We start from the raw sequence: 25,608 nt of genomic DNA, 5'->3' as shown, positions 1-25,608 counted from the left end.
CTAGCTTGTACACTCGAGTGAATGTGATTTTTTCTCGTCACTTGCCCTGAACAGCAACATCGCTCATTATTTTTGCTTGATCAGTCAGAGGTGGCGTTAGATAGAGGTTTGTAAACTATGGCAACCCAACCCAACTAAGTTCTCGCTTAGATAAATATATATTATTCTGCAAAATATGTATATTACTTTTTAATAATTAAGTAAATTACTTTTATAACAACAAATTATGCAATTCAGCGTGGATAAAGGAAAAAAGTGAAAAAAAATTTTTTTACAAGTATTAAAATATTTCCAATAATTTATCACCTTAAAAAAAACATAAATAACAATTATATACATACATACTTTTTAAGGTATGAATATACACATGCGCATATAAATAAAAAATTAATATAAATATATGTAGTCGAAAGAAAATATGTATGAACTTATTTTTAAACGAATTCTGTTTTTAACTGTTTGATTGTACATATTTTACTCTTAAGGCTATTTAGTATATTGTTGGACGTTGGCACCTCAACACTCACTCTTTTTTTCATAGATCTTAGGTAATCGATACAAATTATATATATAGCTACAGATCCTAGTGAGACAAATGCAAAAGCTAAACAGGAGGAGGGAGGAAGCCAGTGGTTCTCCCCAAATGTGACTGGCAAACTTGCGGGAAATTCAAATTGGCTATATGGAGCATCCAAAGCTATTCGACCCAATGACCCAATAGGCGAATAAGCAGCCTCATGAGTTTGAATAAACAATAAAATTTATTTCTCAACAAAGTAAGCACCAATCCCCACACGACCCAGGGCGCTTACTAGTTGCTTTAGATATTGATAAAATAAAATAATAACGCAAGCGCCTATCCCCACACAACCCGAGGTGCTTGAGGGCCGCTTTGATTATTAATTAATTAAAAAGAATAACACAAGCGCCAATCACCACACAACCCGGGGCCCTTACTGGTTGCTTTAATTATTGATAAAATGAAATAATAACGCAAGCGCCAAACACCACACAACCTGGGGCGCTTACTGGCCACATTGTTAATTAATAAAGTAAATTCAATGACACGAGCACCAATCACCACACAACCCGGTGCGCTTACTGGCGCTTTGTTAATTAATACAATGAATTCAAAGTTAGTAAGCGTTCCAGGTTGTGCGTTGATTGGCGCTTGCGTCTTTGAACTTATTATAATAATTAATAAAGCAACCAGTAGGCGCCCTGGGTTGTGTGGTGATTGGCGCTTGTGTCATTGAATTTACTTTATTAATTAACAAAGCGGCCCGTAAGCGCACTGGGTTGTGAATTGATTGGCACATGTGTTATTTTATTCATTATATTAATTAACAAAGCGACCAGTAAGTGCTCCGGGTTGTGTGGTGATTGGCGCTTGTGTTATTGTTTTATTTTATCAATAATCAAAGCGACCAGTAAGCGCTCCCGGTTGTGTGGTGATTGGCGCTTGTGTTATTATTTCATTTTATCAATAATTAAAGCAACCAGTAAGGGCCCCGGGTTGTGTGGTGATTGGCGCTTGTGTTATTCTATTTATTTAATTAACAATCAAAGCGGCCCTTAAGCACCTCGGGTTGTGCGGGGATAGGCGCTTGCGTTATTATTTTATTTTATCAATATCTAAAGCAACTAGTAAGCGCCCAGGGTCGTGTGGGGATTGGCGCTTGCTTTGTTAAAAAATAAATTTTATTATTTATTCGAACTCATGAGGCTGCTTATTGGCCCATTGGGTTATTGGGTCGAATAGTTTGAAATTAGTTTATTAAGTTATTATGTATGAAATTGTGTCAAGTTATCTGGGTAATTGCGTCTTGCTCCATATAGCCAATTTGAATTTCCCGCAAGTTTGCCAGTCATATTTGGGGAGAACCACTGGCTTCCTCCCTCCTCCGGTTCAGCTTTTGCATTTGTCTCACTAGGATCTGTAGCTATATATAGGTTCTAGTGACAAAAATGCAAAATCAAAATATCCTTTTCACCTAAACTGGGAGAGGTACTGGGATTGGTACCGTGGTACCTGGTACTACCTTCAAGTATATACTACTAGAGTAAGCATGCACTGCAGACTGCAGGCGGCTGAGACTTGTGAAGTTGGTGCCCGTAAATATTAAATATTAATATTTTGCACCTATTCAAAGCTTAAACGATTCCCCCTTACTCACGGATTTATTTTCTACTTAAATTTCTATTTGCGGATTGATAGTTTGCGAGATATTTGCAAAATAAAAAGTCAAAAATGGGCGTGGCGCTAAAGTATAAAAAACTTTGTTTTAAGTGCTAAATTGGTTTAAAATCCAATTCCACCTGTACGATTTGATTCTTTCTCATTTGCGGATTACGAAAGTATATAAGTTAATGTAATGAAATGTCACAAAGTTTGTAAATAATGAACTGAATTATTGAGTGAGAGAATCTAGTAACTTTTGTCTAGTGACTTTTGGTCCAGTGCTCCGTTCCTGTTGTTCGGTACATGTCGTTAACTCCACACAGGGGTCGTACCTTAGAGAATATGTACATGGGGGAAGCATTGTATGCTCCGACCGCGAGACGAGATGAGAGAGACAAAAGACAAATAACAGTATAACCTTTCTCTCTCTTACACGCCTCTGATTGGTTGGCCCCTTCCGTATATATAGGTATAGTCGTATCCACGAGTGGCGGTCGTGGGGGAACAGAGCAGATATATGTAACCTAAGCTTTGATGAAAAAGAACTTATACATTACCAGAGAATATAGAATATAACCAATGCAACCCCATCCAGCAGAAAATTAAAAATTAAATAAACAAATGTATCTAATCAACGTATTAAAAACTGCTCCTTTCAAAAATGCAAGTAACAAAAACTGCTCCCTTTTATTTATTTAGTTAACGCAAATTAAAGTGCCCTGTGAGAGGCGACATTTCGCAAGTCAATATCTCAGCTAATGAACAATATTTCGTAATGATTCTTGTTGTAAAAAAACTGCTCTCTTCATCAAAAAAATTGCTCTATCATTAAATCGTTACCATGATCTATTTACCATTGAGAAAAATCGATTTGTTGATATTGCTGTAAACCATACAGTTTCTAGGGGATTTTTGCGTTTCATCAGTTGGCTGCATCTACTTATGGAATACTTTCGGGAGAGGAATCAGTGTCGGGTGAAAAATACATACTCGCTTAAACTTGTTTACTAATTATTAAAACAAATAAGAAAATAAATCAATTACAAAATACTTGATTGACAAAGAAAACTCAGATTACAAAACAAAGTCTTTTCCCGCACGTGCTTTAGTATAGAGCACCGTGCGCGCGGCTTCGAGCAGCTGGAAGGCTGGACGCTGAATTAATGAAGGAGACGGCGGGCTAGCTTCCGTCGCCTCAGCTCTAGTTGTCCGCAGGTGATATGCGAGCGAGAGAGACAGCAGCTGAACCCCGTTGATCAGGCGCGGCTCTGCTTGCTGTCTGCTGGCTTGCGCGGGCGACAAGGAGCTTGACTCGGCTAGTCAAACTCTTGTCTCTGCTCCAGCTTCTGCTTGCGTGCTCGGCGCGAAGATTGTGCGCTAGGTTGTGGCGCTACAGCTACTCCCCCTCCAGTGACTGGTGCGGGTAGTGCTGGGAACGTGACATGACGCTCGGGCTTCTTAGGCTGAGCGACTGGAGGTGAAGTTGGTAGATCATCTGCTGGAAACGCCGGTGGAGGTGTCTGTCGTTGATGTTGGTTGGCCTACTGAGACTGAGCTGGGCCTGGAGGTAAACGCTGAGCTGGATTTTCTTCGGGAATAGGCTCTGCTACTTCCAGGTACGCTGGCTTCAGCTGGTCTATAGAGACGACCTTCTCTTGGCCATTGACGTCGATGACAAACGTCCGCTGTTCTATGCGTCTAATGACGCGATGTGGGCCAGTGTATGGGGCTTCTAGCGGCTTCCTAATGCTGTCAACTCTCTTGAAAACGTGAGTGCATGATTGTAAGTCTTTGAAGACAAATGGCTGGGCTGAGCTATACCTGGATGCAGGAACTGGACGAATTGCTTGGAAGAGCTGGCGAAGACTTTGGACGAAAGCTGTTTTGTCGGCCTGGATGGAGTCAGTGACAAAGAATTCGCCTGGAATTCTGAGTGTCGTTACAAAGAGCATCTCTGAAGGTGATGCTTCCAGGTCGTGCTTGAAAGCTGTCCTGAGTCTCAACAAAACAGTAGGCAGGCAGTCAATCCAAGAGTGCGGGCAGCACCTGAGGGCTGCTTTTAAAGTACGGTGAAAGCGTTCCACCATCCCGTTCGACTGCGGGTGGTATGCAACGGTATGAACTACCTTGGCACCGATGGCTTTGGCGAGTTCAGTAAAAAGTTTATACTCGAACTGAGCTTCTCTGTCAGAAGTGATCTGGAGAGGTGTGCCAAATAAGCTAATCCAATGATTTGTGAAGGCTTTAGCGACTGTATCAGCTTTGATGTTCGGCAGTGGAATTTCCATGGGCCAGCGAGTAAACCTGTCTATAATTGTGAGACAGTATTGCATACCTTGCACTAAGGGTAGTTTGATTAAATCGATATGAATATGCTCAAATCGATTGTCTGGTTCTGTGAATCGACCAAACTCTGCTCTGTTGTGCCGACCGACTTTTGACTTCTGTCAGGCTTCGTAATGACGAGCCCAGTTGTTGGCGTCCTTGCGAACTCCTGGCCACACGAACTTGTGCGACAAGGTTTTGGCTGTGGCCTTGCCGCTTGGATGAGACAAACCGTGGATGGTGTTGAAAGCCAGGCGCCGCAGAGGGGCTGGCAAATACGGTCGCACGATGTTGTTGTTGATGTTGCAGAATATTTTGTGTCCATCCATTGGAAGTTTCTGCAGTTGAAGTGCTGAGTTCAACAGCGTCGGTAGCTCAGCATCAAGGGCTTGTGCCTCGGCAATGGTTGCTGCGTTTAGGGAGGAAGGCATGGCGACTGTGGCGATCTCGAGGGCCTTCTCTTCCTTGTCCTGGTCAGCTGTTGGCTCGTTGTTGAATGACTGCGCGATGGCGCACGTTCTGGATAGGGCGTCTGCAACGACGTTGTCAGCGCTTCGTGTGTGCTCGAATTTGGCGTTGAATCGCATCAGGTATTCAAGCTGTCGAGCTTGTCTTGGTGAAGCTTTGTCCGAGCGCTGTTAAGGCGCATGGACTAGTGGACAGTGATCTGTGAAAACAGTAAAAGGATGGGCTTCGAGGATCCTCTCAAAGTGCTTGACCGCTGAGAATATTGCCAGCAGCTCTCTGTCGTATGTGCTGTATTTTTGCTGCGTGGCATCCAGCTTCTTCGAGAAGAAACCCAGAGGTTTTCAAGAGCCGTCTGGTTGTTGTTGTTCCAGCGCTGCTCCAAGGGCTGTTTGAGAAGCATCGGTCCAGAGCGCTAGTGGAGCGCTGGGCAGGAAAAAGGTAGTGCAGGCGGCATTGATGATGTCACTCTTACAGTCCTGGAATGCCTGGTGAGCCTCGACAGTCCAAGTCAGCTTGGCTTTCTTGGGTAGGCCTTTGAGCAGGTCGTGGAGTGGCGCTTGGGCTTCCGCGACATGTGAAGTGCAGCGTCGATAGTAGTTGACTATCCCTAGGAAACGGCGCAGCTTTGTAGTTGTGGTGGGCTTGGGGTAGGCCTTGATGGCATCAATTTTTGCTGGTGGTGGCTGAAAGCCCTTCGAAGAAACCTGGTAACCAAGATAAATGACGTCATCTTGCCCTAGGGCGCATTTGGCTTCATTAACATGAAGTTTATTTTCGCGTAGCGTCTTGAAAAGCTGCCGCAAGTGGACAAGATGCTCCTCATGGTCCTTCGAGACGACGATTATATCGTCAATGTAGGCCTTGGCGAACGGGAGTTGGCGCAGCACGTAGTCGATGGTCCTCTGCATTGATTGCGCGGCGTTGCGCAGTCCTAGGGGGGTCCCCAGAAACTCGAACAGGCCAAAAGGTGTTGCTACGGCTGTTTTCTCCACGTCCTCCTCTGCTATTGGGATTTGGTAGAAAGCTTTGCGCAGATCTATCGTTGAGAATACGTTGCCCTGGCTCTCCTGGAGGAGGTCTTCGATGATGGGCAGCGGGTAGCGGTCCGGGATGATGCAGGCGTTCAAGCGACGGTAATCACCTGTGACGCGCCACGAATCCTTGTTGGGAACCATGTGTAGTGGACTTGCCCATTGACTGGCCGACGGTTGGACGATGCCTTTTTCCAGGAGACTTGTAAAAGTTTTCTTCGCAGCTGCCAGCTTGTCGCCGACTAACCTGCGAGGGCGTTCGAAAACGGGCGGCCCTGTGGTGTTAATAGTGTGCCTTACCGGGAGTCCGGGCACTGGGCTGGGCTTGGTGTTTGGCTCGAAGATGCTTGCGAACTCCTGGCGCAAAGCTGCGTACCTGGCTGCCGGGGTATCACTGAGTCTGGACGTAGTTGGCTCCACCGTGGAAACTGAATGGAGAACCGCACGGGCGAGCGTCCCCTTGGAAGTCAGCCCTGTCAGTGGATCGATGATGCAGCTGTTCTTCATGTCGACCAGCAAGCTGTGCCTCGCCAAAAAATCTGCTCCCAGGATGGCGTGGGGGACGTCGGCGATGACGAGGTCACAAGCCAATTCTCGTCGAAGACCGATACTGAGAATTTGTTGACGTTGGCCATAGGTGTTAATCGGCGTTGCATTGGCTGCGTAGAGCACCAGCTTTTGTTGCTGCAAACCTCTAGTGGCTCCTGAGAGAGGCAGCAAGGAAACAGCCGAGCCTGTGTCCACCAGGAACCTCGTGGAAGATTGCTCATCATGTAAGTGTAGGTGGATTTCGGGTTGCAAACCGACCTCTGCCGCCTGGCCCAGAGGTGGCTCTACTGGTTTCCCTGGGGGCCCTTCGTCGCGTTTGGGTGCGAGCAGGGTAGCTGGCAAGTGCGTGCCTTGTCCCCGAATTTGTCATGATACCAGCACCAGGATTGATCTCCCCCTGTTGATTGGCTGCGCTTCCTGGACCGTGACCTGCTGCGCGAGCGGCCTCGTGCCTGCTGCTGCTGTTTTTGTTGAGGGACCTTGTGGCTTGCGATGAACTGGAGCATGGCTGCTTCGAGGGCAGCGAGCCTCTCGATCATCGGGTCCTTGTTGATTGCATACACTGTTGGCCCTGCAGTGCTGGTGATTTCGTCTGCTGCTTGTATAAGATCCTCCGTGTCTTCAGCCTTAAAGATCTTAAGAAGGTTCTGTGTGTGCACTGAAAGAAGAGAACGCCATTTAACTTTGAGTGTCTCGTCGGATATTCAAGTACCCGCAAGGCCCTTCATCTTCCTCCACAGTTGCGAAGGCTTCATGTTGTCCAGCCTCAGGTCGGTGAGAAGGCTGTGAAGCCTTTGCTCCTCGGACTCTGTAGTGCGCTTTAAAATTGCCTCCTTTAGCGTCTTGTATTTGTCTGATGCCGGGGGTGCACTAACAATGTCCGCGAGCTCTGATGTTGTCTCTCGAACCAACGCGCCAAAAACAGCGTAAAATTTAGCCGCATCGTCGGTAATGTTATTGGTATGGAAAAGCGCTTCCACCTGCATAAACCACAACGCGGGCATCTCACGCCAAAATGGCTGAAGTGTCTTTTGTGCCGACATGGTCTGCTCTGTCTCTGTCGGATTTTCTGTGAGGTTATGTTGGATACCGCCTACCTTGGGAGAATTACGAGGTGATCCTCTCGACGAAATCGACTCTTCTTCGCTGTCGATGTAGTTGCTGTCAGCGAAGGGTAGGACGGCGAAACCTAGCAGCGGGTCGTCTGGGCTGCCTGGCACGGGGGCGAGATCGAAACCGCGTAGAGGCCTGTTGTTCTCGATGTTGCTTCAGCGGGACCCAGCAGCACGACCTCTCCCTCTGCCGCGTCTAGGAGACCAGCTGCGGGCGCGGTTACCGGGAGGGTGGTCTGGGTCTTGATGTTCGTCGAGCTCGAGCGGGGGGGGGACGGCCACGGCCTCGAAGGCGTGCCTGGCTGCGTGTCTCCATCTTGAGAGCGTCCACGTGGCACTTGCACTCGCGAGTTAAAAGTATATGTGCCTTACGAAAGCCGATGAGTTTTTACATTTCAATGTAGTGAACCGCGTGCACTGATTCTCCGCGACCGAAAAGTATTATTATAAACAACTCACGTCAGGAAAATGTTCAAAGTCCGGGTCACCACTTATGGGATACTTTCGGGAGAGGAATCAGTGTCGGGTGAAAAATACACACTTGCTTAACCTTGTTCACTAATTATTAAAACAAATAAGAAAATAAATCAATTACAAAATACTTGATTGATAAAGAAAACTCAGATTATAAAAGAAAGTCTTTTCCCGCACGTTCTTTAGTATAGAGCACCGTGCGCGCGGCTTCGAGCAACTGGAAGGCTGGACGCTGAATTAATGAAGGAGACGGCGGGCTAGCTTCCGTCGCCTCAGCTCTAGTTGTCCGCAGGTGATATGCGAGCGAGAGAGACAGCAGCTGAACCCCGTTGATCAGGCGCGGCTCTGCTTGCTGTCTGCTGGCTTGCGCGGGCGACAAGGAGCTTGACTCGGCTAGTCAAACTCTTGTCTCTGCTCCAGCTTCTGCTTGCGTGCTCGGCGCGAAGATTGTGCGCTAGGTTGTGGCGCTACAGCTACTCCCCCTCCAGTGACTGGTGCGGGTAGTGCTGGGAACGTGACATGACGCTCGGGCTTCTTAGGCTGAGCGACTGGAGGTGAAGTTGGTAGATCATCTGCTGGAAACGCCGGTGGAGGTGTCTGTCGTTGATGTTGGTTGGCCTACTGAGACTGAGCTGGGCCTGGAGGTAAACGCTGAGCTGGATTTTCTTCGGGAATAGGCTCTGCTACTTCCAGGTACGCTGGCTTCAGCTGGTCTATAGAGACGACCTTCTCTTGGCCATTGACGTCGATGACAAACGTCCGCTGTTCTATGCGTCTAATGACGCGATGTGGGCCAGTGTATGGGGCTTCTAGCGGCTTCCTAATGCTGTCAACTCTCTTGAAAACGTGAGTGCATGATTGTAAGTCTTTGAAGACAAATGGCTGGGCTGAGCTATACCTGGATGCAGGAACTGGACGAATTGCTTGGAAGAGCTGGCGAAGACTTTGGACGAAAGCTGTTTTGTCGGCCTGGATGGAGTCAGTGACAAAGAATTCGCCTGGAATTCTGAGTGTCGTTACAAAGAGCATCTCTGAAGGTGATGCTTCCAGGTCGTGCTTGAAAGCTGTCCTGAGTCTCAACAAAACAGTAGGCAGGCAGTCAATCCAAGAGTGCGGGCAGCACCTGAGGGCTGCTTTTAAAGTACGGTGAAAGCGTTCCACCATCCCGTTCGACTGCGGGTGGTATGCAACGGTATGAACTACCTTGGCACCGATGGCTTTGGCGAGTTCAGTAAAAAGTTTATACTCGAACTGAGCTTCTCTGTCAGAAGTGATCTGGAGAGGTGTGCCAAATAAGCTAATCCAATGATTTGTGAAGGCTTTAGCGACTGTATCAGCTTTGATGTTCGGCAGTGGAATTTCCATGGGCCAGCGAGTAAACCTGTCTATAATTGTGAGACAGTATTGCATACCTTGCACTAAGGGTAGTTTGATTTTTTACAACAAGAATCAGTACGAAATATTGTTCATTAGCTGAGATATTGACTTGCGAAATGTCGCCTCTCACAGGGCACTTTAATTTGCGTTAACTAAATAAATAAAAGGGAGCAGTTTTTGTTACTTGTATTTTTGAAAGGAGCAGTTTTTAATACGTCGATTAGATACATTTGTTTATTTAATTTTTAATTTTCTGCTGGCTGGGGTGGCGTTGGTTAGAATATATCCTCTTTAAGTATAGAAGGCCAAAGCGGAATTCCGAGCAATACACACTAAAACAATAATCTTCCATTACAACATAATTAAAACAACAAAATTTGAATAAAAATTTCCAATTTTAATTAAAGCCCTCATACCTGGTTAAACAGTTCATGTATGGCTAATGACTCAATTGGAATGTTTGACTTCGATAGCTGAGCGGTCAAGAATGCTCGATTGGCTTCTGCGCTCTGGGCTTCGGATCTGACCTATGCTTTTTTTTTTTTCAGGTATACATTTTCATAATACTAGTTTTATTACATTTCGTTTGTTCATAATTTTTTTTGTATTTTTATAAATAAATTTATTTTATAAGATTTCACACTTAAATAATAAGATTTAAAAAACTACTCTTGGCTAATGCCAACAAAATACTAATGCGAGCATAAATTCAATATTGTACTATTACAATACGTCGTATAATTTATTTTTTATTGGCATTACTCAATGGAAACCGACGGGAAAGTGGCAGTATTTTCCATTAGGATAGGATACATGCAGGATAAAGGGCATATTAGATATTAGAACCCCAATAAATCCGTATCGATCAATGCAGTAAATAATTAAACAAATAATATTTACACTTGTAATAATAATAATATACAAAAAGTATTTACACATTTTTGCATTAGTATTTTACTGGCATTAGCGAAGAGTAGTCTTTTAAATCTTATTATTAAAGTGTGAAATCTCATAAAATAAATTTATTTATAAAAATACATAAAAATTATAAACAAACGAAACGTAATAAAACAAGTATTATGAAAATGCATACCTGAAAAAAAAAAAAAAACCATAGGTCAGATTCGTAGCCCAGAGCGTAAAAGCTAATCGAGCATTCTTGACCGCTCAGCTATCGAAGTCAAACATTCCAATTGAGTCATTAGCCATACATGAACTGTTTAACCAGGTATGAGGGCTTTAATTAAAATTGGAAATTTTTATTCAAATTTTGTTGTTTTAATTATGTTGTAATGGAAGATTATTGTTTTAGTGTGTATTGCTCGGAATTCCGCTTTGGCCTTCTATACTTAAAGAGGATATATTCTATATTCTCTGGTAATGTATAAGTTCTTTTTCATCAAAGCTTAGGTTACATATATCTGCTCTGTTCCCCCACGACCGCCACTCGTGGATTCGACTGTACCTATATATACGGAAGGGGGCCAACCAATCAGAGGCGTGTAAAAGAGAGAGAAAGGTTGTACTGCTATTTGTCTTTTGTCTCTCTCATCTCGTCTCGCAGCCGGAGCATACAATGCTTCCTCCATGTATATATTCTCTAAGGGTCGTACCATGTAACTATTTTTCAGTACATCGACCTATGTTATAACATAGGCCTGCAAAGCAAAAAAAGTTATATGGCACGGACCCAGCGGGTTTTACAAAATATTAATCAGAATAGAAAACTTTCGTAGGTATTAATCTATTAATTATAAGTTATAAGTTATTCAGCTTTTGGGTCAATAAACACATATATTTCGATGACTATGCAATCTAGTGTAAACCCATTTAATAAACATCTTTTTACATTAGGTACTTGTAAATTTATTACTAAGGCTGTGTTTGCATAGGCTTCGTTTGTAGTCTGTTAAGGTCACGTGATCATTTATGATAAGTGGAAGTTAGACGGTGACATCATGCTGTCTTCCTCGCACTTATGATAAATGATCACGTGACCTTAACAGACTCAATAACAAACAGAGCCTTAGACGAATACAGCCTGTGTCACTTTTATCCGTTTCCACTGATCGGTAACTTGATCTTTAATTCGCCTGATTGATCATTTACGCGCAAAATTTGAATGCTTGAGCTGTTTTCTAAAACTTGTCCAAAAAAAATTATTACTTGTGTGCTTAGCTGTGGCTTGTCTTGTTATGATTATAGCTGTGCTGCTACTTTTTAGTTGTGTTGTTATTTGTTTTTTGAATAACAACAAATATTAAAATTTCGTGCCTAATGAATAAATATCAGTCCACAGTGTTTGCCACAATAGATTCCAGATATTAGATTCTTGAAATGAAAAATCTGTACCTATTGACAAATAAATTTTTCCTTGAGTTTAAAGTATGTAATGTATGTGTGTGTGTGTGTGTTGACACAAAGGCTGAATAACTTATAAATAATAATAATTAGATTAATACCTACTAAAGTTTTCTATTCTGATTAATATTTTGTAGAACCCGCTGTACGGAGTGAACGACATGTACCGAACAACAGGAACGGAGCGCTGGACCAAAAGTCACTAGACAAAAGTTACTAGATTCTCTCACTCAATAATTAAGTTCGTTATTTACAAACTTTGTAACATTTAATTACATTAACTTATATACTTTCGTAATCCGCAAATGAGGAGGAATCGAATCGTACAGGTAGAATTGGATTTTAAACCGATTTAGCACTTAAAACAAAGTTTTTTATACTTTAGCGCCGCGCCCATTTTCGACTTTTTATTTTGCAAATATCTCGCAAACTATTGATCCGCAAATAAAAATTAAAGTGGAGGTTAAATCCACAAGTAATAAGGAATCGTTTAAGCCTTAAATGGGTGCAAAATATTAATATTTACGGGCGCCAACTTCACAAGTCTAGGCGGCTAAGAGCGTGACAGGGCAACCGAGTGTATAAGGCACTACCTCTCTCTTTCTCTAGCCGAGCTGTATCATATGACATAATGTAAGTAGATAAGATGAGTTATGCCCCTATTAAAAACTTCAACGCTGAATCAATGCTGAATCAACATTGATTCTAGCGTTGAATTAACGCTGAACCAACGTTGAATCATCGTTGATTCAACGTTGATTCCATGAATGATGGAACACTGACATCAGTCGTAATTTACATTGTTGATTTAATACTGATTCAACGTTGAATCAGTGTTGATTCAGCGTCGATCAAAACGTTAAAATTAAATTTTAAAAAATTATAAAGTAGTATAGTAACATTTGGGGCAGATATATTGACGTTCATGGAGGTATTGTCCGGATGGTAACACCAAAACAGGGGGGTTCAGTTATTTGATGTTAAACTGTATTGAATACGCATTATATTTTTTTTTATTAAATAAACGCTTAAATCAACACTGATTCAACTCTGATTCAATGTTGTATCGGTGGTCATTTAACGTTGAATCATTGTTGAATCAACAATGTAAATTACGACTGATTTCAGTGTTCTATTATTCATGGAATCAACGTTGATTCAACGTTGGTTCAGTGTTGTTTGATGTATCGCTGAAATCAACGTTGATTCAGCATTGAAGTTTTTGATTGGGCGGTGCAACTTTCCGATGAGTCCGAGTTTCTCCAATAGCGTGCCTCATTCGCACATCGTCCATATTGGGATTTAATCCAATCCGAATGTAGCGGTATTTCAAAAATATGTGATTGTCAATAGTTTCGAAAAGGTTTTAGCTCACATTGCAATGTTAAAGGTGATGCTTAAAAATTGTTGCTGAAAACGAGAGAAGATTATTTAACAGTTATTTCGATATGGTGATGAGACAATAAAAATTAATTATTGCCAGATTTAAGAAAGAAATTATTTGAAGTTAGTCATGTACGTATTTATGGTAAAAAAACCATTAGTAAGTATATCATAATTTTTTTTGAATTAATGAATGAATTTTGGTTGATTGTGATTGTTCTCTTCTAGTTATAAAAATATAAACAGCCCGCAATGCAATAACAAAAATTAATAAAAATTTAAAAATTGATAAAACATTCACTCTACTATTAGGTAAAATTTTAAAGGGATCATGACTTATGTACAACAATAGTTAAAAAATCACAAAGCTTTCAATGTTTTAGAGGCTGCTGTATTCAGTGAGGCTTCAAGCTGTACTTTTCTTTTAGTTGCACATCTAAGATTACTACATGAGATTAAATTATTTCTTAGATGAAAAAAAATCCTGTAAAAAAATTCAGTGTCTCCTTTACGTATATGGAGTCTGATTTTATTGTTGGAACAGCTGATTTGGATAAAACAAATATATTTGTATCACCAGAGACGATTAAGTGTTATGGTTTTTTCTTGTTGTCTTGAGTGAAATGTACAGAGCATACCCTACCTACAATTGAAAAATGTTTGACTGTTAATTTATTCGTGTAAAAATATTAATATATGAGTGACCACGATGGCATATTGTAAATATTAATTTATTACATCACTTGTGTTCTCAAGTAAATGGCATGAGTGCATGTATATCTTAAAGTAAACAAAGCAGACTACACAATTCCAACATGGCGGAATTACGGATATGCACAGGAACCGTCTCAATTTGAATCGGTTAAGTCACACACCTTATTTACTTTACATCATGACATTCTTGATCATATGATTGCTCGCTGCTTGACCCTGGCAAGTCGCTCTCTCTAAAAGAATTATGATTGGTCAGTCGAGTTCTTGACTTGTCAGTGCCAACTAATCATAGCTCGGTTGGATCGAGAGAGAAAGGTAGTCCTGCACTCAGTTACCCTGTCACCTTCTAAGCCGTTTGCATGCTCAGTAATGCTCACTCCCATAGACATGTAAGAAATAAGGACTGCTTGTTTTTATGTACGGTGCTAAAGCACAAATAGAAGGAGACGCATTATCGAACATGGGAACATGTCTCTCTTGCACATTCCCACCTTTAGTAATGTATGACAAATACAGATACCCACGTTCGATGTTATGGCTCCTTCTACTTGTGCTTCAGCGCCGCGCCTTACATGTACTTAAGAACGAGCAGTCTATTTTTCTGATATGCTATGCTCACTCCAGTATAGTGTATACTATATGCTCTAAGTTACCACTCTACAGTTCTACACTTCTCTGCAGTACTCTATTCTATCACACAAAAAGGTTCACACTGTGTAGGACAGTGCAGTTGCCACCTTAATACCTCGTGCGCATTTGCCTCGTGAGGTGACGTGTACTGCGCAGTATTTTTACGTACGTGCAGTATTTTTACGGGATGGCACGTCTACCGGTCTGTGTATACTACACGGCGTTGGGTTAGCAGCGTTAGGTTGGGCGGATTCAATTGGGATTATGCCTCTACCACGTGACCTCAGTATATATATGGCTAATATGCAGGAGAAAAAACACAGGTCTTAAGGGAGGAATCTTGTTTTTATTTTTTTTCGCACTTAAAAAGATATTGGGCTTAAAACTGTTGTTGATTCCATGTTACTGACATAATGAGAGTTACGTAGTTATTTTTTTCCTTTGATGAATTAGTTGATAAAGGTTGAAACAGCGTTTTGAACGTATACGGAGTGCCGTTTAACCCTACTTTGAGCTTTTTGTTTACCTCTAAGCATTAGCAGCAGTAGCGCAGCAGCAGCAACAGCTGAAACAAACAGCTCAAAGTAGGGATAAACGGCACTCCGTATGCACTGTTATTAAGTAGTAAGCACCCCAAGTCATAAGGTGATAGGCGCTTGAGTTAAAAATTAATACTTTATTATTTTATAGAGAGGCAAGTAAGCACCTTGGGTTACTAGATTATAGGCATTTGTGTTAGAAGATAATATTTTATTATTTAATAGAGTGGCCAGTAAGCACCCCGGGTCATTGGGTAATAGGCACTTGTGTTAATAATTGATACTCTAGTATTTAATAGAGAGGCCAGTTAGCGCCCCTGGTTAATGGGTGATAGGTGCTTGTGATAATAATTAATCCTTTATTATTTAATAGAGTGGCCAGTGAGCGCCCCAGGTCATCGATAGGCGCTTCCCGGCCTCGACAAATCATGTGAAAATCACGAAAAAATCATACGATTATCTTGTGATGATCACGTGAAAATCACGTGATTTTCATGTGATAATTTCGACCGAATAATCACTTGAAAATCACGTGATTTTTACGTGATTTTTGTCTTGAGTACAGTAAAAAAAATTCAATTCAGATTCAGATACTTTTCTTTGTTTATTCATTTATTCACCACTTCTATATATACTCAAATAAATACAGGCTAAAGAAGACAAGTTTTCAGAATAATTAATAAAAGCATGAGAATTGTCTTTTAATTTGGGCTTATTTTAATTTAAAATATAAAATAACATAGTAGGCCAACTATTTGATAAATAACCAACAGATTACTGTAAATAAGTTAGTTCCAAAAAAATATTTTGATAATTATATTTTTCTACACATTCTAATACAACATTATAATTTAATTTTAAACTTATAAGTCTTAATAATAGGCACATGTAAGATGTCCGTTCAAAAAGGGAACTACGCAAGATTTTTTATAAAAAAGCAGTCATTTATTTTTTTAAGTTTTCTAAAGAACTTATTACTCATTTAATTTTGGATGTTGAAAACTTAAGATTGTAGATAGAAAATGGACGACAGCAAGTACTGAAACGGGAAATGTAGCCAAAAAACATTAATTTTTTGGGGTTTTCGGGCTCTTTGAATACTCATTTAGAATTCAGTTTGCCATGATCAGAATAGTAAATTTACTGTAGTCGTCAAAAATTCAGTAAAAGAGACAATGAAGCTGTAAAAAGCGTCTTGTATTTCGGGATAAAGGTATATAATTATATTATTAGTTAAAACCACTATTTTTTTAATATATACATGTTTTATTGTTGCCAGTTACATGTTTCATCTTGTATTTATTCAAAATAACATTTGTTGATTTTCTTTGTCAACAAAATTTTTTTAATGATTTTTGTGTTATTATTTATTCGTCTTCCACAAGTCAAATCACAGTCCTTAAGCATAAGCGTTTCATAAATAAACGAAAATTTTTATAACACATGTTCTCTACCATCAACAATTTAATATATCTCTTTTCATACTATATTTAGTTACGAAACTGTTTTTAATTATCATTTTCTAACTTTTTTTAACGAATAAATGATCAATCTCATTAAAATTACAGGTACAATGCTTTGGAATAGTAATAATACTGTTGAACAATACCATTTGCAGTTTACTTTGGTTCGTACTCAGTATTAAACATTCAAATACCACTTAAAACTAAATCAATCTCCTTACTTTAAACTGCAAAAGTGTTTTTATATCTATTATGCAAGCCCTTACTGAAGCTGTCTGCATATTTATTGCTCCAGAATGCTACAGAAAAGTCTCAAAGAAAATTTGTGTCTAAATCTAATTTGTTGAATGTATATCAGCCATTGTAGGCGTTACCAATCGGATGATAACATCATAGCTGGAGAGTTCAAGGGTTTTAAAGAATTTTTTTATTAAAAATTATTTTTTTATCTGCAGTTTTTCAAAAAGTGTGCAAAACACTTTAACTCTTTAGTTTTAGTGTTATCATCCGGATGATAACGTTTACTAAGGCTAATATACCTTTAATAAATCAGATTTAGACAAAAATGTTCTTTTGGAAAATTTGAGCTATAGCCTAGTCTGCAGGAGAGTCTGCACATGAGTTTGCAGACTTGTCTGCAGAATTCTAGAGTAAGAAATGTGCAGACATGTCTGCAGACTTATTTGCAGACAGCTTCTGAAAGGGAGTAGTGAATTTTACAGTTGTAAGTTTCATAGCATTTATGCAAGTATCACTAGCTTAACCTTAAACATTTTATTCGTAGGAACAGTTAAAATACTACCATTTTCAGGTGGATTAGCTTAAACTTAGTTTGAACATTTTTTTTGTTATTGATTGTACTTGAAACTTATAAATTTTTCTTTTATACCACAAACGTATTTCAAGATCTCTCATTACATCATTAAATTTTACTGTTGTACGTTTTTTTGCGCATAACATTTATGCGGCCACCCTTGACTAACACTTCATTTTTCCTAAGATCTCTTATGATGTATTTTAATCGATCAATTACCTTGAGTATTTCTTGGATTTTTTCTTCCTTAGATATAAATCTTGATTGCTGCAAATAATCATAAAACAGGCCTGAAATGGTAGAAAATATTTATAGACCATAATTTGAGAATTACAAAGAGGTTACTGTAAATTTTTTACGGGTATTCTAAAATTTTTTTTTTTCTCAAACCCCACCGAAAGTGCCACATTCCTCTCAGGTAAAAAATCGCATGCACTGCTCATAGGAAAAGTATTGTGCCATCCTCTGCATAATTGCCACCCTCACCTACAGCTCGGGAGGCAATTTCCTCGCAGAGAATGCCAAAATACTTTCCCTAATAAGCAGTAAGTATATGCGATTTTTACCTGAGAGGTTATATTGCACTTTTCTCCTTCGAATCAGGGAACAACGTCGTATTTTTAACGGAGGAAGAGAAAAAATCGTATACGGGCCTCGGGAACAAAGTACGGCATCATCTCCCAGGTGGTTTCCCCACTCACCTTCGGCTCGGGAGGCAATTACACACCCGGGAGGGAATGCCGTACTTTGCTCCCTTAGTGCGTAATATACTGTTTTTACAATCACAACTATAGCAGAGAAGTTCTACTGTGTCTTACTATTTTTCAACTTTTTATAAGTGACTTTATGCATTAAAGTTTTAAATAAAAGAATTCAGTTGAATTATTTCTTGCTTATTTGTTAATGTATAATAATATATTAGACACCAGTTGTTGCCTCATGCTCTGTGAGAAATTTAAGAAAAAAGTTTCAAACTAAAAGCTAAAGCCTATATTAGCACTGAGCGTCATATCCCAAGTGTCACGCTGCTTCCTGAATAGACCAACTCGAAATTCGCGGCATCGCGAGCTCGATATTGTGGCAGTCAGATTTTTTTCATAGTCAAATGCATAAGACCGAACAAAATTAGAATATTCATATTTCCAGGGCACAATCTTGTCACAATTTGTGAAAACAATTTTTTGAAGTTATACTTCTACTGGCACGTTATGCGAGAGAGTAAATCAACGATTTCAGAATTTCGACCTTGAAAAAATATGTGATAGAAGTGAATTTTCATTTTATCTTCTTCCTTACCCCGTCGAGCCCCATCAAGCTGCATCAGTCTCACCATCCCACGGCAGTCCCCTGCATACTCCCCCCCCTTACCATGCTGTACCAGTCTTTCGCACACCTCCACTCATCCTGCCCATCTTGCCCCGCCCTACGAGTCCCTTCACATCGCATCGCTAAAGCCCACACACCAAGAAATTTATTATTTGATTTAAATTTTTTTCTACAATAAATTTTTATTCAATTTAAAAATTTGTGTCTTTATCCACTCTGCTACGAGCGGTACCGACATAGAAAAGCCAGTTACTTTTTCTTGTAGTATGGTTTGTCACTTATTTTTAAGTTCAATATTTATTCACTGTTAATTAATTAATTTGGTTTGATTATACGTTATGTTAATAGATCAATTATTTAATTAATTAACTATTTCTTATTTTTATAATTAAATAATTATTTTCTGAACTTAAATACAATATTTTTTTAGCAGCAGCTTTTCTATACATTGATGCATATTTAATTAATTTTCATTAATTTTTATTAATTTTCAAACAAATCAATAAATACTTATTTTAAAAACCTTTTAATTTGTTTCAAGTTTTTCAACTTTTTTCTAACACTTTTATATTTTTCTCATCGTTTTTCCAGTAACGGTTTATGCATACAAGGTTCTATATTAATATATTGATCAACGTTCATTGCGTTTTATTCTTCAACAGTTTTTTTATTCGAGACTAAGGTGATTGCTTTGAGTTAAAAAAGTTCATCACTGTTAGTACAGGGGAAAATGAAGAGAGGTGACAGGAGCACAATTATAAAGCAACGCTGGCAATTATTTTCATATGGACATACCTATATATGCGATTTTACTCATACTTTGACATATATTTTTTATTAAAAAAAAAAAAAACATTTTGAGAATCAATTTCAAAATTTTATAGGTTTACATAATACTTATGTATCATACAAAAACTTGGGAGCTTTCTAAAGATCACTTCCTTATATCTGCAATTTCACGAGATTCTTCCATAATGTTATATGTAAAATTGCGATTTTTTAAAATTAATCTCATATAACAAGTTACAGTTAAACGATTTGCAATTTTTTGTGGCTATTTATTATACTATAACGAATGTACGTCTGATATTTTAATAATATCTATCAAAAAAACCTATGTGTAATGACTGTCCTGAAGCGGCATTAACTGGCACGTAATACTATCCTACTGAAGATAAAGCGGTACTAAAAAAGGTTTTTCCTTAGCATTTCATATATATACACTACTGGGGCTTCGTCCCCCCGCGGGTTGCCGACCATTCACCCGAATCAAGGTGTGGAAAAGTGAGAGAAAAAACCATTGTTGTTGTTGTTCAATGGACGTTGCCATTCTCTGTAGTATCACTAACCTATCTGCTTACGATGGCTTCCATATCCAAAGAATGAGTAAAGGGCAGACTGTTGTGCATGCGGGCCATGTACCGCATCCACAGGAGTTTTGTGTCCCTCGTTTACACTGTGCATCACGTTCCGTGCGTAGCGCCATTTAAGCCCGTGAGTGCGAAAGAGTAGCACATACACGTTTCCTCTCGTTTAATTTAACTCTCATGGGCTCAGTGTCCCTCCATATTAAACACGACGCATGGTATAAGTGGGGGACACAAAACTCTTGCGGAGCGACAAATGCGGAGACTCTCTAATTGGCCGACTAAAGTTCTGCATGCGTCGCTCCACATGCAAGTTCTGCAGAGTCTAATTTCTTCCTTAGTTAAAAAAATATAATTTCCAATACTACATTTAAAAGACTGTAAATAAATTTTGTAAATAAAAGTTATATTACATAAAAGCTCTAAATGATGTTAATTGCTGAAATAAAACATGTACATGCTACAAAATGGTGTTTTTTGTAAATATTTTATTTGCATATCTTATTCCGAAATCACATAGATATTCTTATTCTCAGGTAAATAAGGTTATTATACCTTATCTAAATATTCTACACAAAAGATGTGTTTCTAGATTAAAGTAGCAACAATTCTTACAAAATCTGTATTTGGAATGAAATACCCATAATCTATTGTTAAAAGGCTTTGTAACCAGCGTTTTCGGAAATTCTAAAGAAGAACACTTAATTACTTATGTCGTTGGTGAATTATGCACTTTCACTACTTTATGGTTACAGCTGAAAGACATTTTTAATTGTCAAATCAGTCATTAAAAACTGTATCACTGCCTTCAAAAATAGAAAAAAATATATCTGTAAATATTTGTAAGAGCACGCTGGGACTTGGTCGGCTAGGTTGTGGATCAGCACGCGGGAGACTGTGGTTCGATTCCCGGCCAGTGCGACTTTTCGGGCAAGTACCGCTGTGACTTTTCATATGTGCTTTTTCACAACGCAATGCTCCTCGGGACGGAGATTGAAAAATGAAAGGCTGCTTTTCTATGAAACATCTTGTGCGGTTTCCTTTTTAAACGGACATCTTACATTTGCCTTGTTTTTTTTTGCTGCGACAGCCTATTAGCCTGGATGCTGGGGCCACCGAGTGTGATCAGATCCGCTATTCCCTACCTATAACCCTAACACTGTTTTGCATTCACCCAGGCCCGAAAACCTGTGGGGCAAGGAAAAAACCCTGGAATTACTCTACATGAAAATACTACTGGAAAACCTGCCTCGAAACAACCGAAAAACTTTGCATGGGAACTTATTCCGGTGATAACAGTTTTTAAAAAAATCTGCACTCACCAGGAATCGAACCAATGACCCCTAGAACAGCGCTGTATCAGTAACAAGCACGCTTACCACTAAGCCTATACCACTCTTCCATATGACTTATTGAAACTTGTAAATTTAAAATTGAATTTTAATGCTTTATAAAATTGTATACAAAAATGTAATAATGAAAATATTTTTTTTGGAACTACATTTACAGTAATCTTTTGGTTATCCATTAAATAGTTATAGCCTACTATGTTATTTTATATTTTGAAATTTAAATTATCGTAAGCCCAAATTAAAAGACAATTCTCATGATTTTATTAATTATTCTGAAAACTTGTCTTCTTTAGCCTGTATTTATTTGAGTATATATAGAAGTGGTGAATAAATGAATAAACAAAGAAAAGTATCTGAATCTGAATTGGATTTTTTTTACTGTACTCATGACAAAAATCACGTAAAAATCACGTGATTTTCAAGTAATTATTCGGTCGAAATTATCACATGAAAATCACGTGATTTTCACGTAATCATTACAAGACAATCGTATGATTTTTTCGTGATTTTCACATGATTTGTTGAGGCCGGGTTGTGTGAATAATTAATATTTCATCATATAATAGTGTAGCCAGTTAGCGCCCCGGGTCATTGGGTAATAGGCACATAAGCTACTAATTATTACTTTATTATTCAATAGAGAGGCCAGTAAGCACCTGGGGTCATTAGGTAATAGGCGCTTATGTTTTATATTAATACTTTATTATTTAATAGAAAGGCCGGTAAATGCTCCGGGTCACAAGGTGATAAGCCGTTTGTGTTAAAAATTAATATTTTATCATTTAATAGAGTCACAAGTAAGCACCCTGGGTCATTTGCTGATAGGCACTTGTGTTTATTAATATTACAAATTACAGCAGTGAAGGGGCATTGCCAAAGACACGCAGAAATCAAAAATTATAATATCAATAACGCAAGTGCCTATTACCCAATGACCCGGGGTGCTTACTGTACACTCTGTTAAATAGTCAAATATTAATCATTAATACAATCGCTTATCACCTTGTGACCCTGACCGCTGACTGGCCTCTCTTTTAAATAATAAAGTATTAATTATTAACACAAGTGCCTATTACCCGATGACCCAGGGCGCTTACCGGCCTTTCTATTGAATAATGAAGTATTAATTATTAACCCAATCGCCTATTACCCGATGACCCAGGGTGCTTACTGATCGCTTTATTAAACGGTAAATGTTATTTGTTAATAGCACAACGGTTATTAGGTAATAGGTGCTTGTGCCGTTGATTAACATTTTATTATTCAATAGAGAGGCCGGTAAGCGCTCGAGGTCATCAGGTGATTGGCGCTTGTGCTATTGAATAATACTTTATTATTTAATGAAGCGACCAGTCAGCGCCCTGGGACATCGGGTGATAGGCGCTTGTTTTAATAATTAATATTTTATTATTTAACAGAGTGGCCAGTAAGCACCCGGGGTCATCATCGGGTGATAGGCGCTTGTGCTAGAAATTAATACTTTATGATTTTATAGAGATGCGAGTAAGTGCCCCAGGTCACTAGGATATAGGCATTTGTGTTAGTAAATAATATTTTATCATTAAATTGAGTGGCCAGTAAGCACTCCGGGTCATCGGATAATAGGCACATGTGTTAATAATTGATACTCTCCTATTTAATAGCGAGGCCAGTTAGCGGCCCGGGTCACTAGGTTATAAGCGCTTGTGTTAATGATTAATATTTCATTATTTAACAGAGTGGCCCGTAAGCACCCCGGGTAAGCTTACTTTTGCTCCTGTGTAAATTAATAAAACGTTAATTAATAACCTAAGGGCCTCTGTCACCAAGTGACCTGGGGCGCTTACTGGTCGCTTTATTAAACGATATATATTATTAATTTATAGGACAAGCGCCTGTCACCCGATGACCAAGGGCGCTTACTGGCCTCTTTATTAAATAATAAAATATTAATCAACAGCACAAGCACCTATTACCTAATGACTGTTGTGCTATTAGTTAATAAAATTTATCGTTTAATAAAGTGACCAGTAAGCGCCCCTGGTCATCGGGTTATAGGCGCTTGTGCTTTTAATTAATATTTTATTATTTTATTGAGTGGCCAGTAAGCACCCTGGGTCATCGGGTGATAGGCGCTTGTGTTAATAATTGTCACTTTATCATTCAATGGAGAGGCCATTTAGCGCCTCGGGTCATGGGTTGATAGGCACTTTTGCTATAATATTATAATTTTCACGCGTCCTTTGCAATGCCCCTTCACTGCTGTGCTGTCTGCTTAACGGAACATTCTCCCTAAATCGTATAACTATATGTAAGATTTAGGGAAAAAGTTTCGATATTGAATCTGCCTAACCTAACGCTGATACTACACAGTATGCAGAGCTGCACTTTAGAGAATATATACATGGAGGAAGCATTGTATGCTCCGACCGCGAGAGAAGATGAGAGAGACAAAAGACAAATAGCAGTACAACCTTTCTCTCTCTTACACGCCTCTGATTTGTTGGCCCCCTTTCGCATATATAGGTATAGTCGTGTCCACTAGTGGTGGTCGTGGAGGAACAGAGCAGATATATGTAACCTAAGCTCTGATGAAAAAGAACTTATACATTACAAGAGAATATAGAATATATCATTTTTAAGTATAGAAGGCCAAAGCAGAATTTCGAGCAATACACACTACAACAATAATTTTCCATTAGAAAATAATTAAAACAACAAAAGTTGAATAAAAATTTCCATTTTGAATTAAAGCTCTCATACCTGGTTAAACACTTCATGTATGGCTAATGACTCGATTAGAATGTTTGTCTCCGATAGCTGAGCGGTCAAGAATGCTCGATTAGCTTTTGCGCTGTGGGCTTGGAATCTGATCAATGCTATTTTTTTTTTTTTTTTTTTTAAGGTATATATTTTCATAATACTTATTTTATTACGTTTGGTTTTTTTATAAATTTTATATAAATTTATAAATACATTTATTTTATAAGATTATAGGCTGTACACCAAGAAACTTTTTTAGATTTCGGAGAGAAAAGTGATGCTCTAATTGCTTTGCAGCACTCCACTCAGATATTACTATCGCAAAATCTCGTAGAGAAAATTTGGGGGCCCTTTTTGTTGACATAGCTGGTGCTTATGACACCGTTAATATCAAAACCTTGGTAATTAAAATAAAAGCCATGGGATTCCCCAAACAATTATCCCAAATCGTCATTAACAGCACAACTAACAGGGTGATAAAATTCTACAGTGGCGGTACTAAACTCAAAGAAGGCAAAGCTAACAGAGGCCTCCCCCAGGGATCGATCTTGAGCCCAACACTATTTAACCTGTACATAGCTGACATCAACGCAGCTGTCCCCAGAGATTAGTAGGGAGATTGCTGACTGCCATGCTACGGAGTGTGCCCACTTTTTTCCAGTGGTTCGAGCGCCCCGCCGCGGCCAAGCGGCCGAACCAGGCGCACATTTTTTTTTTTATTTGAGAAGCACGGTAGGGGTATGAGAAGAGTGGATTCGCGTGGAAATGTCCATATAGGCGCACATTTTGGAGACGCGTGGAAGGGGTATACCGAATGTGCGCCTACGAGGAGAGGAGTGGAAATATCGGCTATATAGCTGTATATATCTGAACGCACAGCCAAAGCAAGCGACGACACGAGTTTTGCTTTTTTGAGAGTCTTTGGACTCAGCAACTGAGTACATGCTATGTATAATATGTATATATTTAACTGACTTGCTCTCGCTCTGGCTTCAGTGTTATCCATAAATCTTATTTAATTAAATCGTGGAACTAAATGCTCATTAATTATATGCACATAATTTTGATTTCAATACATTATGTTTTGACTCTCCCGTACTCTTAAAATTCCCAAATCCATTTATGTTTTCAAAAAATTAACCACTAATTTATTAATTTCACACATCCTAACTTCTGTAAACTGTAGGACAAGCTCCGGAGGATATCCATGAACATATGTGACTTCGAAGGAATTACATTCTGTCCTTCGGATAGCTGAGATGGTTAAGGCTTATGCCCTTACATAGATTATTTTCCACTTAAGGGTTCAAATCCACTTTATGGTAGATATTTTTTTTTTTTTTTTTTATTCAATGTATCATTTTGTCTTCATTTCTTTTATTTATGTTTCGTTAAAATA

At 39.2% G+C, this 25,608-nt stretch overlaps 1 protein-coding gene across 1 annotated transcript; it reads right to left on the bottom strand.

Annotated features, from left to right (window-relative positions):
* Nucleotides 1–5,316: 5,316 nt before the first annotated feature.
* On the bottom strand, nt 5,317–7,983 carry LOC149375734 (uncharacterized). Its single transcript, XM_089596106.1, has 4 exons — nt 7,892–7,983; nt 7,268–7,821; nt 7,001–7,213; nt 5,317–6,905 (listed from the first exon to the last, which is right to left on the bottom strand). The coding sequence occupies exons 1-4, from the start codon at nt 7,981–7,983 to the stop codon at nt 5,317–5,319; spliced, it is 2,448 nt and encodes an 815-aa protein (XP_089452232.1).
* Nucleotides 7,984–25,608: the final 17,625 nt, after the last annotated feature.

Source organism: Copidosoma floridanum, unplaced genomic scaffold (assembly GCF_036245765.1).
Source record: "Copidosoma floridanum isolate Cflo_tuat_1 unplaced genomic scaffold, Cflo_Japanese_pri ptg000004l, whole genome shotgun sequence".
NCBI classification, from domain to species: Eukaryota; Metazoa; Arthropoda; class Insecta; order Hymenoptera; family Encyrtidae; genus Copidosoma; species Copidosoma floridanum.
The sequence above is the reverse complement of the archived record's forward strand: the minus strand, read 5'-3'. Positions and strand labels throughout refer to the sequence as shown.

What these genes read in the sequence shown, in the direction of transcription:
- LOC149375734 (XM_089596106.1), bottom strand. Translation starts at nt 7,983, where the DNA reads ATGGAGACACGCAGCCAGGCACGCCTTCGAGGCCGTGGCCGTCCCCCC. An exon ending in AGACCCAGACCACCCTCCCG is followed by an intron (nt 7,822 to 7,891) that starts GTAACCGCGCCC and finishes GTCCCGCTGAAG; the next exon opens with CAACATCGAGAACAACAGGC. An exon ending in GAAGATGAAGGGCCTTGCGG is followed by an intron (nt 7,214 to 7,267) that starts GTACTTGAATAT and finishes CTCTTCTTTCAG; the next exon opens with TGCACACACAGAACCTTCTT.